The sequence below is a fragment of the Zonotrichia leucophrys genome, chromosome 6, assembly GCF_028769735.1.
Source record: "Zonotrichia leucophrys gambelii isolate GWCS_2022_RI chromosome 6, RI_Zleu_2.0, whole genome shotgun sequence".
In the NCBI taxonomy this organism is placed as follows: domain Eukaryota; kingdom Metazoa; phylum Chordata; class Aves; order Passeriformes; family Passerellidae; genus Zonotrichia; species Zonotrichia leucophrys.
The window spans coordinates 6,984,301-7,002,815 of record NC_088176.1 but is presented as its reverse complement, the minus strand read 5'-3'; the positions used below and the strand labels follow the sequence as shown (position 1 = coordinate 7,002,815).

Here is an 18,515-nt window from a genome sequence, read left to right as displayed (position 1 = left end):
AAATACCTTTTTTTTTGATGCTTCCTTAGAACAAACATGAGAGACAGTCAGCATCAATAACCTGATATATGTAGCTCCCAGATCACCCTGCAAGTCTGTTACTGTATCACATCCCAAGTCCCAGCTTAGAAATCAATATCAAAAGTAGCTGGCAAGGCAAGAATCTTCATTGCAATTAAGTATATATCTAAAAGTAAATTGCATTTCAGCTGAACAGCGTAGCCAGCTAATTCAAATTACAGCAATTCATCTTTGATCTGAGAAAAATGCCCCATACCACGTCTGCAGTTTCATAAAATTTCTCTGAAATCCATCAAAGTATTGCAAAGGGTCATGAGAAGCACACACCAGTAATTCCAGCAGCTGTTGGAGCTGCTGTAGAGGCTTGTCCTGATCCACACTAGATGCAGAAAAAAATCCAACCAGAATTGGAATGTTAAGCACAGATATAATTAGCAGGCACCTTGGAAAATGCAAGTCTCATGATACAAGTGCATAATTCAGAGAAATTTTTAAGAAAATAAGGCTTTTTATTTTTCCTTTTTTTGCTGTTTTTTTGGGGGTTTTTTTTGGGTTTTCGGTTTTTTTTCCCTAAAGAGAGCTGCAATTAAGATCAAAAGCCTTGTTTTAATCATCTGTTCTGCCAATGCCATCCTCAAACACAAAACAGCAGGAAAGAACTTTGGCATCAGCTCTCTGGAGTCCCATTTCCCTGGCAGGTAGCAAGTAACATCACTTAAGTGGAACAATGCAGGAGTCAAACAGAGACTAACTGATACCAGTAAATTCCTAACTATGGCATTTCATTGTTGTATTCATTGTAATTACTGTATTAATTATTTATCCTCTTTCGCATTTTAATTTTAAATTTTTGTGTTGCCTTAAGTAAAACAGCCCAGAAATAATTCTAGTTGAAGTTCATTTAGACTAAAATCAGAGCATTTCTACCTAAAATAGATATCTTTCAACCTATTAAAAAGGTAGAATAAGGATAAAATGCTTCTTTGAAACCTGAATTTCTCTTGTACTTCAGAAAAGAAGTAGAAGAAAGGAAATGCATGAAATCTGCTTACTTTGTAAATAGTTCACAGCTTTTTATACATGTCTAAATCCTAAATGACAGTATTCCTTCTTATTCTTCATAATCCAGAAAAAGAAACTCTATTAGGAAGGAAAAACTAATTTCTTTCATACAAATCACACAGGGAATATATTCTTTAGAGCTCAACAAATTGTTCATGCAAAAAACAGACTGCCTCAGCCCCATGCATTCTTCTGGTGGGTTAAATTTTTTTTTGCAACTTAATTTGATGTTAAATTTTATAATCAGAAAATATCAGTCTCTGGAGTAATATATGTGGTTCAAAATGAGTTTTTCAATGGCAATCTCCTCATTGATTTTTTGAGCTTTTCTTTTTAATAGCAGTGCCTAGTGGAACTATTATAGCTTGAATTATGTTAAAATAGCTTTCTATTATGAATTGTAGAATGGATTTACAAAAAGCAGATCAAATCTGACTAATGATGCCTTTCTTTGATAAGACAACAGATAGATTAAACAAAGAAAATTCCAATGCCATCCATCTAGACATTTATAAAGTATTTGATGCGATCCCAAATGGAAAAATACTAGTTAACCTAGGGAAGACATATTAAAAAAATTAAGTAAAGAAATGAGTAATAGTAACAACAGTCATAGGTCTGCAATTTAAAATTCTGGGACTCAAAGGTAACAACAATCACAGTTGGTCTTGCTTAATGTTTTAATTAATGTCTTTAGAATAGAAAGTGTTTCAAGACAACACTATCTTAATTAAACTCTACACCTTGCAGAAGAGTCACTAAAAAAAGGAGGAATATGATTGTATAGAGTGTAAGTTTATCTACTTGTACACAATTAGGGACTTTTATAACAGGTAGCTGAAAGCAGAGAGGTCTGAGCATACTGTGTGTGCAAAATACAGCTATAAACATCAAAAGAAAATATAGCTGTGCACGAGATAAAAGAAAGAGTTATTTCCAAAAAAATACCAGGAGGGTGTAAGAACACTTGTACACATCTCTCACCTACTTGTCAAGAAAGATTCATTCAACCTGGAAGATGAGCAGAGCATGGAGAGCCCATAAAGCAGAATGAAACAAGGACAATTCTAAATCCCTTTTACCTCTGAGTCTTTTATACACATGAAGAAAGCAGTACATAACAGAGACATTAACTTCAGCAATAAAGTAGCCGTATTAATATACTCAAATTAAAATCTAATTTTCTTTGTCCAATAGAAAAATCAAGATAATTGAACTAGAAGAACCATTGACCCCTATTTACTTTCCCTGCTTTTCAATAAGAATCTTATTGACCCTTAGAAACACATTTCATTTCACATCTCACATACATGCTTGTGTATTTTTTCTTTCCTGTGTAGCTCATTCTTACAGTTCCAATGAAAAATAATCCACACAACTTGGTTTGCTGTCTGCACAAAAGCAAATCTCATCCTAGATGTGCAATTTAATTTAGTGTGCCTTAACCTTTCCATGTTTATTCACCTATTATTATATATTCCTTAAATATGTCTTGTGATGGTTTATGTATTTGGAAAATACCACCACACTTGTCAAGACCTCTGACTACTCTTATCAATAGTTGCCTGACAACATTCACAAAATGCAAGCTTTAATCATTGGTAACTATGTATTTTACACTTAACATTTTATCCAGGACAGCAAAAGCTGAAAATTTCTTATTTTACTTAAAATACATAAATTTCTTTTCATTTGCATTTAATTTCCATTGTTATGTTGTCTAGTACCTTCTTTGTGTTCATGTTTCATCTTCCTGCTAGACTTTATTATTACTATTAGATCACTTGCTTAATTTTATTATCCTCCTGCTCCATCAAGCACAGAGTTTTATATTTAATTGTGTAACTCAAGTACTTGACTTTATATTTTGGGATGCTGTATTCCATTTAGGACTTGTTTTTTCTCTTCCTCAATCAATTGATAATAGTCTGAAATTTATTGACTTCTCCAACTGTATAAATAGCATATTCTGTTTAGTAGTGTCAGCAAATTGTAAATACCAGCCAAATCTTGCTCTCACTGTAGAAACATGCACAGTATTTAAACCCAGTCTTGAACTGACAGAATTACCTCAATGTCTTGCCTCTACCTGAGCTTGAGACAATAAACTTAAGTCTTCAATACTTTTCTTCAGTCCCAATAAAATCTTAAAACATTGATAAATGTATCTCCTGATGTTCACAATGAAATTCCAGAAAATCAAGATATGTACTCTCAAGTTACATATAGCTTCTTAAGGAATTTCATTTTGTACCATGGATTCTATGCCCTGTATATCAGTGTCAAGCAATTCTGTTTTATAACACACCACAATGTTTTCCCTCCAATTTATGATTAAAAAATAAAATGGTGGACATAAACAAGGCAAAGACAAAAAGGAGAATATGGAAAACATTTGTACTTGTGTCAGCTAAACATAACTAAGAGATAGTCTGTTCCTCCTGCAATTCCAACAACAATTGGGTACGGTCTTTCAACCCCACAAAAAAAAAAAATCCTCACATATTAGCCCTACCTTCTACAGAAATTATTTCTCCTTTAACACCTCTTTACAGAAAATTATTCTTAGAATGCAACTTTTGGAGACTAAAGTCTTGATCCAGTTATTTGAATCTATGGATGATTTGCACAGAGACCTGTTTGACAATAACATTATTTTCTTCATAGTTCAATTTATAATACCAGCATGTATTGATTTCAAATTATTTTTCCTCTTTGCCACGTGCATATAGAGCTGAAATTCAAGAAGAATGTGTATCAACCACAAATGCCAATGACATTTAATAGCTGGGCTCATTTCAGAGCTGCAAAATCGATCATCTTCAGTGATCTCCTCCTTCTTCATCTCTGTCACTTCTAGCATTCAAGACTAATGGAAAATGGGCCATTGATAGCAGAGCTCGGTCTAGGACAAGCTAGCATCCAAAAAATGCTGATGTTGTTTTCCCACCTACTTGATTTAAGGCTAGGTTTAGCTATTGCAAATGTGGCATTTCAGCTCCAGCTGTTCATTACAGCCTGTGATACTGTGACTTGCCAAGACACTGTTAGTCCAGTGCAATGACTTATTTTAAAGCTATATTTTATTGTCAGCAAGGGGAACAAAATGCTAAAAATAAAACAAAACCAAAGGACATGGGGAGCCAAATGCTAATGTGATTTTTCAGATTATTTTTCCCAAGAGATCTGCCTTTTTTCATAGTCATAAAAAGGGTATAATTGTCAAATTAATCCTTGTTCTAGCACAAGTTACATCTTTTTCCATTTTCAAAGGTGACAGAGAACCTGCCTTCCATCGAGACAGTATAGTTTCATGAATAATTGGTTTGCACATTCAATCTGATAATGGAAAGATGAATATGAATATCCTGCTTATCTTAAATGTAAAATGAAAAAAATGAATCTGCTTTCAGGTTAAACATTTTTTTTTAATAGTTCCATTGTCTCACATTCCTTCTGGTAAAACTTCATCATTTATTCAGTAACTCAGGCGTCTCCAATGCATTAATTTTGTAGACTGTAACCTAACAGACAGCTCTTATTTTGTGAGTATATTATTCCTGGCACATACTGTAATTATCTAGCTTCTAAATAAGAAAGAAGGAAGACCTGAAAGCAGAATCAATTGATTAATGTAAGAATTAAACACCACATTTGAATGAATGTCTTGTACCACCACTACCTGATGCTATGTAAGGAATTGTGCTGTCACTAGTGTTAAAAGTCTTATGAAATATTTGAAATAAAATTTTAAATCCATACACAAAATGTTAGGTTCAAAGCACATCATCAACAGAAATTAATTCACAATCCCAAGACACAAATAAGCAACTCCTATTGCTGATCTTCTGCTTGTTCTATCCCTAATGTGGATCTAGCATGGACTGGAATCATTCCTAGCTAACAAGTGACAAACAGGCTGTGCATCAGTTTTACAGTGTGACACACAATGGGACAGCATTTTCTCTGAGACCAGGACACTCTGTCTTTTCCTGAAGTAAATTAAACTAAGTAGGGCTTTTGTTTGTCCCAAGCAAATTAGGGTTCTAATATCACACCAGCAGAGAACACAGAGAGAAAAAAATGCAGAGACAAGGCAATGAAGTTAAGCAGATTTAATCGAGATCACAAGCTGATCCTAGACCTTGAAGTGAACTTCTCTCAATGAAATGAACTGAAAACTAACAATGTTTTCAATACACTGAAAATTTCATTTCTTGAAGCAAGTTTAAAATTCCCTGTTTGATTCTTTTAAGTGTTATAAGAAATATTTCTGAAAGAAGAGACATTTACTCCTTTATAATGCAAGGACATAGAGCTCATGCTTTTTCCATATTGATGGTAAGATATTTGCATCTTCCACAGGAAAAGCAAAATTAACTTCCAGTCCAGTCTTAGTCTGTTATTCTAAAGCTGCACAGTGACTAAGCTATTCCTCTATTTAAATATACACCTTTTAATAAAGCCATTTTTGTGTAGAAAACCAACTCTCTTTGCACTAGGACAGCTAAAGAGGTACATCTCTATAGCAAGGTCAAATAATTTATTGTCTATTATAGTATATAAAAGCAAAAATAGTTGCTACCTTCTGTTTCAACTTCAGAAGAAACATGGTCCTGCTCTAATGCATTGGTTTGGCTATTTCATGACAAGCAGAATATTTTCACTCTGTTTGTATGTTCCAGAACATTCAGATTGTTTCCTGAAACTGTATTAAAGGTAAACAACTTTATCTTTGTCATTATGCTTTTCTTCTGACAGCCATGAAAAGACCCAGTATAATCTCATCACCTTGTATTTATCAGACTACTGAAAGCTCTGCCAGAGATTTCTCTGGGCCTACCAAGTATTAATTTAAACCACTACAGTCATTGATGTGCAGAGCTGAGGTATCTCCTTTTAGCAAGACTAAACTATCTTTTAATGGAGAAATATCTATATTAAAAGTAATCCTTACTGTAGAAAAGTTGGAGAACTCCTGGCTGAGAGTACTGGGAAACAGTAAGTGCTGAGGAATAGTGGGAGCAGGGGGGAGAGAAGAGGAACAAAAGCTGTGGAGTTTCTTGAGGGGTGTGGAGCAATTCTAGCACAGGGGCAGCACAGCACCCATCTAATCCAAAATTCTGTCCACAGCAGAGGCTACAAGAAGATACCCAGGTGAGATAAGAACAGTAACATGTGGTACTTTCTAAGCATCACCATTGCAATTCATGTGTTTAAATAAGGAATGTGATGACTAGCGAGGCCATATATCTTTCACAGTTTATGGAAACAACACAGTCCAGAAATCTGTCTAACTAGCAAACTTAAATCCTGACCAGGGAAATAGATCAATGAGGCTTTTCTCACACAAGTCAAATTGAGAATTGGGACCAAAGCTGAAAAATAAGTTACCGAGCAACAGTTCTCTGACCTGAAAATTTATTTGCTTTTGGACACAGGCTTAAGAAAGAGTTGGAAAAATGCAAAGATGATAGTTGGGAAAGTGTCTGTGAGACTCTTCAAGCAGAAATTGAAATTCTGCAAATGGTATGCCGTTTTCATTATATATTTTAAGTGTTTGAGAATTTTAGTTTTAAAGGTGTCCTTTAGGATGATTGGCAGTGGTTTTAGATAAGCAGTTTTTTAATGCTATGCACATGCTTTGATATCCTCTTGATGCAGACATGCTCCAGTATCCATTTGTTTCAGCTTATTTCCAAATGTCCAGGAATATAACTTCTATAGAAAAGGAAGCACAAAGAAGAATTTAAAGATATGCTTTTAGCACAAGAAAGATGTACTATGGGGGACTTATATAAATTGTTACTTTATTGAAAGCTGCAAAAGATTATGCATTTAGGAGCTAAATTAACCTTTACCTCCAGCTGCCAGTTAAATGGAAGATGGGAGTATGGAGAAATAAGATGATAATAACATCCTTTCAACTAGTATTTTATTTTGTCCACTCACAAATTCCTTACAAAAACTTACTAAAACATGTTTTTCTCTGAATGCCAATCCTTACTTCAAATTTCTTGATTGTCAGTCTGTGTCACAATACCAAGAGAAAAAATATTTTGAAGTCCTTTTGAGAAACAAAGAAATTTTAAAGGTTCATTTTAGAGCCCCTGATTGAGCTGTACAAAGACACAGCTGCCACTACCATCAAGCAGAACGACAGTCCTAAGAAATTTGCATTACTCACTCTTATAATCAGTTTCAAGTTTCTGTTGAAGTAACGTAACTTACTTGTACTTTGTTTTTTTTTTCATTATTTTTTCAGAAAGGAAAATAAAACATCTCAATGTTTAAAATTTCTCTGTGAAAAAATACTATACTCAAAATATTTCACTTTCTACAATTCCATTCTTTTTCTTTTCCAGAATTTATCACAAAAGAAGTCTTCAGAGAAATGAATGCTATGTGGCATATAATATGGAGTGTCACAGAAGCAAGTCTGAGAATTTTTAATTGTTTTACTCAGGTTCTATCAGATTTGCTTCTATTTTCTCTTTGATTAATTCACACTTTGTATCTGCCTTTAATTTTCAGTATAATAAAATTTGATTCACTTAAAAGTGAGGGAAGGTTTGTGTTTTATGTCCACATTCAATAGCTGTCCCTCCATAGGTTCCTCTTTGTGGCCCATGGATCACAGTACCTGGTAAACTACACCTAAAGCTCAGTTCCTACATTACTAGCTCTATTCTTTACGTACTATTTCTCACATGAATGGTCTCCTATTTTTAAAGGCAGTGACATGGTCTTATTTGAGAGGAAGACTGCTATTACCATCAATAACTCTTAGCAGGAGCTGTGACTATTTCATTTATTCCTCAACAACGTAATTCTGTAATGAACTCCCTGAAATAGCTCAGCTCCAGCAACACAGCTTGGCAGTCCAGAAAGGTTTGCAGATCTGCTGAGCTCTAGGTGCCTGCAATGGTGGTAAGACTGTCCATTACTTAGCACTTGCCTTCTGATAACACAAAAAAAATATTTTCTCCCTCTCCCACAACCCACAAAATACTGGGTGCTTAATTTCAGCACCTGAGAGCAGATAAATCCTGATTCCAAATGAAAAGGCCACATTCCTAGAGGATTGGTGCAGAATTTGGTGCTTACAGTAAAACCATGTAAGAGCATTCACTCTGCTCAGCCTCAGTCCTCTCTGTGGCCATGGTCTCATCACATCCCACTGCGTGTGCAAGTGTCATGGTTTGAGCCTGGCACAGAGCCAGTGCCCCCCATGAAAATGCCCTCACCCTGGTGTCTGCTGTGAGATGTGACCAGGAATAAGCAAAACAGGCTTTAGCTTAAACATAAAGAACACTTTATTACCTAAACTACAGGAAAATAGGGAAAAACTATAAGGAAAAGAAAAAAAATTGAAGACCTTACAAAAAAACCACTTTCCTCCTCCCCACTACCTGACTTCTCAGTCCGATACATTCTCCCAAATCACCAACTGCCCAGCCTTGGCACCACACTTTAGTATACTCAAACTGCAGTTCATGAAGAGGAAAGGAGTCCTTGTTCCATAGGCTTCTCCTGGAAACACACTGAAACCTCGTGTGCTTCCCTGTCACTTCGGCACCGCCCGGAAAAAAGTCCTTTTGCCGCTTGTGACATCTTCCTTCCAAGCCCAGTGCTCTCACCACCGCGCATGGATCAGAGCTGCTTTTAGGGTTGTCTTTCAAGGATGCCTTGTCTCACTCCAAAAAGGCACAGTCTCTGCTTTGGGACATCTGTCCCCCCCATATTTTTCCAACCCCCTGGGGCCGGGGGGGTCCTCACGATGAACCCTCCTGGTTCTGAGCCACTGCTTCCCCCTAAGTGCAGTCTCTGTGTCACAGGAACAACTGAGTCCATGGCCACAAGAAAAGTCCAGCCAAAAGGCCACTCCAAATCATCTCTCCCCATTCAATCATCTCCACGTTCTTTGGGCCAGGTCCTTGTCTCATCTCATCTCTTATCTCCCTTCTTATTCAGCTTCGAGGAGGATTAGCATTTTTGCAAGGCCCCAATCATGAAAGAAAGGGGTTAAAACTTTCAGTCTCTGTCCCGGAGCTGCGGCACTCCCACACACGCTGCCGCTCCGGCCGGGCACTCTTCCCCCCCCCTTCTCCTCCTGGGCCGGCTGCTATCACATTCGGTGTCGCCGGCTCTCTCTCTCTCTCTCCCTCCTGGGGGGGGGGGGGGGGGGAATGGCTGCCCGAGGGCTGACTCTCTGGGATCTTTCCACCCTTCCATCCTCGAAGGCCTCCTCACCTCCCATCTCTGTCCAGGCCCAGGGCCTACCACGTGGCTGCCCCTCCCCCGCCCAGCAGCAGCGACTGGACAGGGGAGGGTGATCTGACCTCTTCGCCGCGACGTCCCAAGAGAGCCTCCCAGGGCCAGAGCCCTGCTTTTAACCCCTGTGTATTCTCGGAGGTGTGTCCAAACCCCACTGGCTACACCAGGTGCCAGTCTCAAACTCAAAACCTTCATTGGTTTGACCACAGCTTCCCAGAATTCCCACTTCTTCCTGGTCAAACCACCACAGCAAGTATTTCTCAATGCTCCCCACCTGGGTACGGGATGAATAATTGCTCTTTGCTGGTTTTTCTACACCCTGATCCCTCCAAGCTACAGTGAGTGTCTGTCACACATAAAACTGCAAAAGATGTTTTATTAAGAAGGGAGGAATAAATCACTTTTGGAAGCTGACCAAATTCTGCCTTAGATGGAGAAAGTTTTTCCTCTTGGGATGCAGCTGCAGTTTGAAGTTTGGCAAGGTTTGATCTGCAGCACTGGTATCAAAGAGCCTTCTGATCCACTGGGTTAGCTAGCATAATTCCAAGTGGTTGGAATTATCATTCTTAATAACCAGTACTGTTGAAGCTGACATCCCTCTAAGACTTTTTTTGGTCTCTTCCCTAAGAGAGAAGCTCTTAAGATTGCTTGATTTTAAACAACTTAGTCCTGCAGACTTCTGACTTCTAAAGTTAGGGAACTGCTGCTTGTGGGTTTTCATCAAATCCAAAATAATATCAAAACATCTGCAGACAGCTAAAGCAGTGCTAGTTCTGAGTTTAATTGATGAAACATAAATCTGGGATTTGCTGGAATGGCTGAGTTTATCTTGATCATTTTTTCTTCGTTTAAAAAAACTTGCTTATGTTAAGTGTATTTGGCAGTCAACCAGGAAAACCTTCTTTTTAAACTTTGTGCTTGTCTACTTATAGTTGCTTTTATTTATGAAAAGCCTTGAATTTCTTTTGAAATGGTCTCATACACAGCTCTTTGGTCCATATAGATTAAATATTCAGATAGGACATAAAACAGAACTTACTGGCTTACCTCAAATGTATATTTGCAATTTTGTGGAATGAGCAATAGTATCCAATAACTACCAATTTATACTGTAGATTAATGTCCCTGTATCACCTAAAAAATCATCTGGAAAAAAATATGGTAAGTTCTTTTGAGAGACTTCAGATTCCAGCAAACCAGCTGAAAGTTCCATTTTTTGTGCGTGCATGCAAGTCTGTGAAAGTCTGACTTTGTGATTATTGTAGTAGGATTACAGCATAAATATAGCAACATTTGTAATAACCCAAATGGCTAAAGCTTTCAGAATCAATATAAGAAAAAAACCCCAAGAATAAAGATCACCAAAAAAAAAGAAAAGTGAAACAGAAATCAATACAAATCCTATTGGGCTAAACAAATCCCTCAACAGCTCTGGAAAAAAGTATGCCAGACTTAGCCAGTCGTTGCAAGGTGAATGTTAGGCATACTAATTTTTCCAAGTATAAAAATACATTTGTCACCACTGTCTTAGAAGTAATGTAATTTTGGACAAACTCAGTACTTCTGTTTTTAAGACTCAAAATAAAAAATAGGTAAAAATTTGTGTTCTGTGGATTTTTTTTAATTGTCAAACTGAGTATGAGTAATCTTTTAAATAATGAATGCAAAAGAACTAAATCTTTTGTTATGCTTAATAAATACAAAGAAAAAAAGAAAGAAAAGAATTGCTGGGTTGCCATGAAAACACACAGACTTATTATGAATAAGTGAATTCTTTCAGAGATGACATAATAAAAATATCTTTTTAAGTGCAGGTTGCATATTATATGGATGTAGTTGTTCCTTTTTATGACCAAAAAGAAGATTAATTGCAGATAAAGAAATACTTGGAAAAGTTAATGAGAAAGAGGAAGATAGTACAAGCAAAATGTATTTTTATTTATTATTATTATTATTCCAGAGGTGGAAAAAAAGGCTTTGGGAAAACTAGCAATGCTTCTGTGTTGGACCTGGGAACAGTTGTTTGTTAGGATCAACAGATAAACAGTCTCATTTGTGAGGAGAGACAGAGAAATACTTTATTTACTTATTAAGAGCTCTGACAAAAGCAGCAAGTCCTACCTCCTCCACAAAAAGGGTGTTAAGTGCAGTTTCAGCTCTGCTGTGCTCCTGTGTACCTGAGACACCGCTGGGCAGCCTGGTTTTGTCACCACATCACAGCTCCCAGCCATGCTTTGTGCAAGGCCTTCCCTGCCTAATGCAAACAGGTTACTGCAAAGGAAAAGCCAGGATCCATTTGAAAAAACAGAGCAGGATAATCATCAGGCCAGGCCATGGACATGAGACAGCTTGGGAAAAATCATGGGACTTTCCAAAAGAACTTGCCAGCCAGGATGAGTAAGGACCAAGTACAGGGCCCTAAAGAGGCATCTGTTGAACCCTAAATTTACAAGATCACAGCCTTAAACTTTGGAAATATAGCAAGGACAATTTAGGAGCCAAAGAAACTGAGTTACACAATGACAAAGTCGTGGTCAGAGACCACACTGAGGAGCAGAAGACCCAAGAACCTGCACTCCCAGAGCCAGGACACAGAACACAAACCATATGGCTTAACTGTGTAACAGCTGCCCCCATGACCTAATGTTATTTCTCCAGAGGTGAAGCTACTCTTAAAGCAAGGACCACCTACAACAAGGGGGGAAAAAACCCAGGCAAATAAAAGGAATTAAAATGCAATTATTTTCTATCTTATTGAAGAATGATTTAAGCTATTACATTTTCATGTTACTTTATTCATTATTATGAACATTTCAAAGACTAACAAGAAAACCACTACAATACCTGACCACAGAATGAAATTACAGTTAGCTAATGCAACAGTGCCCACACAAATTATCTCTAATTGGTTGACATTAATATGATTGAGCTCCTGATAGTGCCAAATTAATGTCATAAAATGAAGAACTGCAAGAAAAAAAAACTCAAAAAAGAGTATCTGTAACTGAATGACAGAATGAGTTAATGAGATTTTTTTTTTGTATGACAAGGGGAAAAATGCATCAGCTGAGGCCCCATATTCTTCTTCAGCTGACCCAGCTTATGAGGTCCTCAGTCACAGAGGGAGCTGACAGTCTCCAGCTACAGGGCTGGTTGCCTGCTTTGAGCTGGACAGTTTTGCAGTTGACTAATCTAAAAAAATTAAACACCAAGATCTGTGTGGACCTGTTCAGGTGCTTTCTGCTCTGATATCACAGCATCCATCTGAGTGATTTTGGATGAAACTCTGGGTATCTCTCTATATTGTCATGCTGCTCCATGTTTAACCTCATCCCAGCTCAGCTCAGGTGCAGAGTGAGTCAGCTGGCTTAGCACAAGTAATTTTCTGTTTGATAGTGCTTTGTAACCCAAAAAAGGATTTCACCACTGACTGAGTTGGAGAAAGAGATGGGGGCCTTATAAAAAAATCTCCAGGTGGTTTCCATGAAAAAGATAGCAGGCTTAGCAGCTATGCTACACACCCATTTTCAAGGATGACCATGCAATAAACAAATACTGGCTAAAGAGGACCAGCAAAACAGTTCCAGTTCTGTCAAGTTAAATATGGCACTACAGTGGAGTAACTGGGTAACAGATCAATGGTTCAATCAGACAGATCAACAGATCCAATGCCTAATGACCTCCCTCTTGCTTGTCAATGGAGTATTTAAGCAAGTAGTAGCTCTGCTTCTTTTATTGATTGCAGCTGATGTGTACTGCTTACATATCGTAGTGACAGCCCCGCCTTCCAAATTCCCATCATTCTTATGTTTCTGCTTAGGATTTGTCAGCCCCCTTCCAAATGGCTTCTGCAATTATTTGCTTGTTCAGTTTGTGAATTTTTGGGGCTGAGTTGATCAAGTTTCTACATGCATTTTTTAATATTCTACACCAGGCTGCTGTTAGTAGCCCTTTGTGTAGCAAAGCATCTGTATTCTGGGCTGAAAAACAATTATATTTACTAATACCTGCTTCTGCAGAAGGACAGTTTTCACCTGGCTCACAAGTAAAGCTCCTAAAGCCCAAACTGTCAAAAGCACTTAGAGACTCTGAGTTCCAAGGAGGGGACATGCCAGCTCCCATTCTCTGAAGGGCCAAACTCAAGGCACATCCAGACATTTACAGTCACCTCGAGTCACCCTACTGATATTTGCAGGGTTTGAATGTGTTTTCAGCATGAGACTGCCATCAGCAGAAGGTTCATATTTCTTCTAAATTTTGACTAAAAATTTATCAGAGAGCATAATACTCTATCACTTTGAATTTTAAAACACTATGCTATATACCCTCTAAATTTCTTCAACCAGACCTACACATTAATTCCATTTTTTTTAATCAGTTTTACCATTCCTGTGATCATTCCCACAAGCCAGTCATCCTGAATAGCTGGGGATCTTAAAAATTTCTGGGAAAATGTGAAATAAGATCTGATTTCTTTCTTCCCACTTAATGCCTTGAGTACTTAAAGGTAACATCTATTTGTTTGGAAGAAACAGCTTCAAAGTGATCAATTTTACCTGTAAATAATTTATTATATAGATGAAATCCCAGAAAAGAGTTTTTATGAGTACACAGCATATTTCTTGTGTGTTACTGGAACAGTAATTCCTGTTATTGTGCATTAATAGAATTTGAGGCAGTTTTGATGCCATGTCCTAGTGAAAAGAACCCATAGCCTCTATTTCACTTTCAAATAGAGAATTGCTCTTATTAATTCAACTAAATTTACTCTAGCAGGAAGACAACTATGCCTAGCCAGAAATCCATGTTCTAAGGAGGATTTAATACAATTTGATATAGATTAAGCTCCCTTAAACAAAGCCTCCAAACATTTAAGTGCATAAAGATAATGCAGATAATCACAAAATAAACAGTGAACAGTATATTATGTAAAGAGAAAAAAAGAAAACTCCTTTCATGTAATATCAGAATTTTATGTCTCTTAGATTCTTCTTACTGTGGTTCATAAATTCCTTTTAGCAGTGATTAAAATAGTTAGCTAATGAGGCTATTGGTCAAAGTGAGAATTGTAAAGGGATGCTTCAGTGCCATCTAGTGGGTTTATCATGTTAATAAAAAAAGTTCCCTCTTGTATGACAATTTTTATTTCATAATCATAATCAGAAAACAACTTTTGCTACTGCTCAATGCTTCCTTTTTCTTCAGTTTTGTACATAATGATGTTGGACACATTACCGTTAAATATTTGTGTTTATTACTCCTAAGGCCATTCTGTTTCTGTGCCAAAATAAATACCATGCAGGGTGGGAGTATTCTGAGCTATATTGTGTGTAGGGAGGAGGCATCACACATTGAGTCCAAGACCAATCATCAGCCTAGTGAGGCAGCCCTCCATCCTTTGGAAAGAAACAGCTTCAGCTTGAAGATTCCAAGAGTGGGGAAGTATCAGACCTGTTCTGCTGACTAATTGGCATCTTGATCTTCATCTAACTGAGAGTTTGAATGTGTTTGCTGGAGCTTCTCACCCTTGCTTTTCCTTATATTTTCTTCTTTGAGGTAAAAGAGCCTTTTAATATATTTTCCATGTGTTACTACTTCTGTGCTACAATCAAGACTTACCTTTTCAGAGTCCTTTTTGATGTGCTTAACAAACTGCATTCATTCTGTCCTTCACAGTAAGGCTTTTTCCCCCCAGCATTCAGATAATCTTTGTGGCTTTCTTTTTATACCTTCTCCATTCCTTCCACTGTCAGAAACACTTGACACCTGACTTGTGAGCAATATTCTAGTACTGCCTTCATCAGGGATTATATAAACAAAAATTACCTCCCTACTCCTACACACTGCCTTCCTGAATAGATTTACAAATTCACGTTAATCCTGTTTGCCTCACACATCACATTAGAAGTGTGTGTTGACTCAGTTGTTCAAGATGATTTATAAGCACTTTTCAAAGTTGCTGTTTTCAAGGATACCATCCTCCCTTCCACAGTTATAAATTTGATTATTGTTCAGACATACAATACAGTACAGGAATACATTAAAACAGAGTTAATTGCACGGGTTCATTCTCTTTACCAAACTATCCATGTTACTCTGTGCAACTTCAGCATCAATATTTGTCATGCTGTCAATCTCTGTGTCATCTGCATATTTTATCTGTGGCGATTTTATATCTAAATCAGGTTATGCATAAAACTAGCATCACTTTCCTTTGAGCATTCATCTTTGGAAGACACAGTTTTAAACAGCCTCACTGAAGGATTATTTCTCACTGGCATTATTTTTCTAACCCATCAGTTTCAGACTGTAGGTGCTACAGTGGCAGCTATTTTAAATGAACAGCAGCACATTGTGCTTGCTCAATGTCCTCTAGCAGTTAAAGCACATGGTATCAGTACGTATGATTACATCTGTAATCTCTCAAAGACCAAAATCAAGCCTATAAATTGTATTCCTATAGTTTAAATCTTGGTCACCAAAATCCACTATTTTAGCTGGATCATATCAGGTTATATACAAGTCCTTTTTAAATGCTTATAAGTTATTCAGGCCTCTGCAATTTCCTCAGCACTCCAAAACTCATCTCAAAGGCTGTTGGTGTACATGAAGTGCCTCAGCCAAATGCGTTTTCTTTAAGGACTTTCAGGCGTGAATAATCCAGATTTGATCATTTAAGAGAAATCATCCCAAGCAGATGCTAAACTTCCTCCTTACATATTAATGAATTCAGTGGAATGTATGCATTCTTTGCTCTTTGCCCTTTTTGCATTCTTCTAAACAGCTGTAACACAAATGTCTCTGAGGAGTCCACTTGAAAACTGTGCTTGGGAGCATGGCCCAACATCTCAAAGAAAATTCACCTGAGCTCTATGGCCATCAATCCCAAACTTTCACTCCTTTAAAGCTCCCATGGTTAACCCCTGGCACACCTGCTTGCCATGGAAGCATGATAGAGAAAGCAGAATCAGAGATAGCACATTACAGAAAGAGCCACTGCTGGTGTGGTGGGCAAACCACAGCTGATGTTTCCCTTAGAAACATTCACTCTGCCAGAAATGGTCGATACAGCTTCTAGTGATATACTTGCAATACTACAGCTTAAAATTATTAAATAAACTGATTACATTCTGCTCATATTTGAGCCCCTTCCAGTCATGCTAAAACCCAAGGAATTATCCATCAAGTTGCAATTTGTCCCTTTAAGCCTGTGGCCTAAGCTTTGAACATTTAGCTTTGCATGGAGGTAAGATCCCTTTGTCCAAATCACACTGGAATTCCAGATTAGTGAATTTCCTCAGCTATTTATGTGCTTCTGGGGAGATTGATGCTTCTGGCCTCCATAGATCTGACTTTCAAATGAAAGAGATACAAAAAAAGGAGGTCTGAAAAAAATACTTGCTTATTGAATTAAAGTGTATGTAGCTTCCTTAGAGTTTAGTTAGTCCAGAACTTACTGTGAACAGATTTGTTTTATTTCCTTATATGAAATAAATATATATTCTATATTTCTGAGCAAGGACAAATACAGCCAGTATTAAAGAAAGCGTTTTTCAGAAAGTTCTGCTGAACACTAATTCTCTATATTTTATTTCTCTTATATTCTCTATATTTTTCCTATTGATAAAGCATTAAGTAATGCTGGGGAATTAAACATAAAAATAAAATATTAATTTGTATAGCTTCTTTTTATAAAGTGATCATATCCAATTGTGATATAAAATAATTCATTGAGACAAAAGAGGATTCCAATATAAAGAAAACTCAAACACCAAAGTCCCTTGTAAATGGACAATGATCTTCTCTGCTCTTTTTACATTATTATTATTTTATGTATTATTACATAGCCATAGCAAGGAGCAACATTATTTTTTGCCCTTAAGAATTTAATTTAAATAATTCCTATATAATTTGAGAATTTCTATTGGACATAGCTTTTAAAATTATATATTATTTCATGAAAGAAGTAGAATAGCACCAAAGTAATATCTACACACTAGGAATTAGCAACATTAGCTGGGTAATCCATATTGTTCTTTGTTAAAACCAGAATGCTAATTCTTGTGAACTTAGAGATTTACTGGGGGTTTACATACCACAACACATGAGATCAAGACAATCTACCCTCCTTTTCCAAATCACACTTCAAATATTAACAGGGTGTTTGTACAAAGCAACCCCTGTTCATTCATAGAAACCCACAGCTGCATAATTCAGCAGGGGTGTAGGCGTGTACTGTTGTGCTACAGAATGATTGCTGTCTTAAAATTGCCATATACATGAGAGAAAATAGGCAGATATAGCATGGAAGTCAGGGTACTGTTTACTGAGGACTTACAAGAAGAAAATTCAATGTGTTCTGTGTCTGTTTCTTTCATTAAAATAAAGTTAATGTTAGAGTCAATAAATCCCTCAGATAGATTAATTATTCACAAGAGTTTATAAACAAGAAAGGCAGCAGACAGAATAATGCTGCTGCACTGGAACAGGAATTGCACTAGGTGGTAGTGTGAACTTGCTCCTCATGAGAAAGTGGCCGAGGATTAACAGTGATGGTTGGGATGCTCATTGAAAAAAATCTGCTGCCTTCTACCACCAGACATACTTTACCTGGGAGATGTTACTAAGCTAAATGGGGTAGAAAATATCAAGAAATAGAGATATTTTTCAGAATGAACTTTCAAAAAACCCGCACAACTTCACCTTGTCTCATATTCATGCCTGTACCTCTATAACCAAACACATGTATATATCTTATTCCTTACAAGTACACAAAAAAGAGACCAAAACAACAGGTTCTATTCTTTTTTTCAAACCCTTAATCACTTTTTCACTCCTTCAGAAAGACTTTTTTTCAATCTGAGCTTTCTCATTTTGATCACTTATTCTAGGGATTTTTTTTCCTGTTTCTTTGCCCTATGTACCTGTACCCTATCATCAGTACCATCTTTCAGGTGCTCATGTTAGCAAGTTTTTCCAACTTGTCAGCTAGAGACCATCACCAAGTTCAGAAGAATGCACTAAATTTTGAAAATCCAATGATTTTCAAAAATCCATGGTCACCAAATGGCTCAAATTTACCTCTGTGATGGTGGCTCAGTTCCAGCACCCCCTTGCAGCACTTCTCTTGGAGGCTCAGAGACTTCACAGCTAAA

At 37.0% G+C, this 18,515-nt stretch overlaps 1 protein-coding gene and 1 long non-coding RNA gene across 3 annotated transcripts in view; one reads left to right on the top strand and one right to left on the bottom strand.

The window, feature by feature from the left end:
- The window catches only part of CCDC172 (coiled-coil domain containing 172), a 17,703-nt gene extending 10,222 nt beyond the window's left edge, over positions 1–7,481 (top strand). The window contains exons 7-8 of the mRNA XM_064717377.1: positions 6,525–6,612; positions 7,449–7,481. Coding sequence (XP_064573447.1) covers positions 6,525–6,612; positions 7,449–7,481 — 121 coding nt within the window. The remainder of the gene's footprint in view (positions 1–6,524; positions 6,613–7,448) is intronic.
- Positions 6,518–18,515, bottom strand: LOC135449923 (uncharacterized). Of its 2 annotated transcripts, XR_010440898.1 has the most exons (4): positions 18,442–18,515; positions 11,482–11,631; positions 10,408–10,506; positions 6,518–6,804 (listed from the first exon to the last, which is right to left on the bottom strand). It is a non-coding gene; the product is annotated as an uncharacterized LOC135449923 (long non-coding RNA). The 2 variants fall into 2 exon arrangements; XR_010440899.1 differs by lacking the exon at positions 10,408–10,506.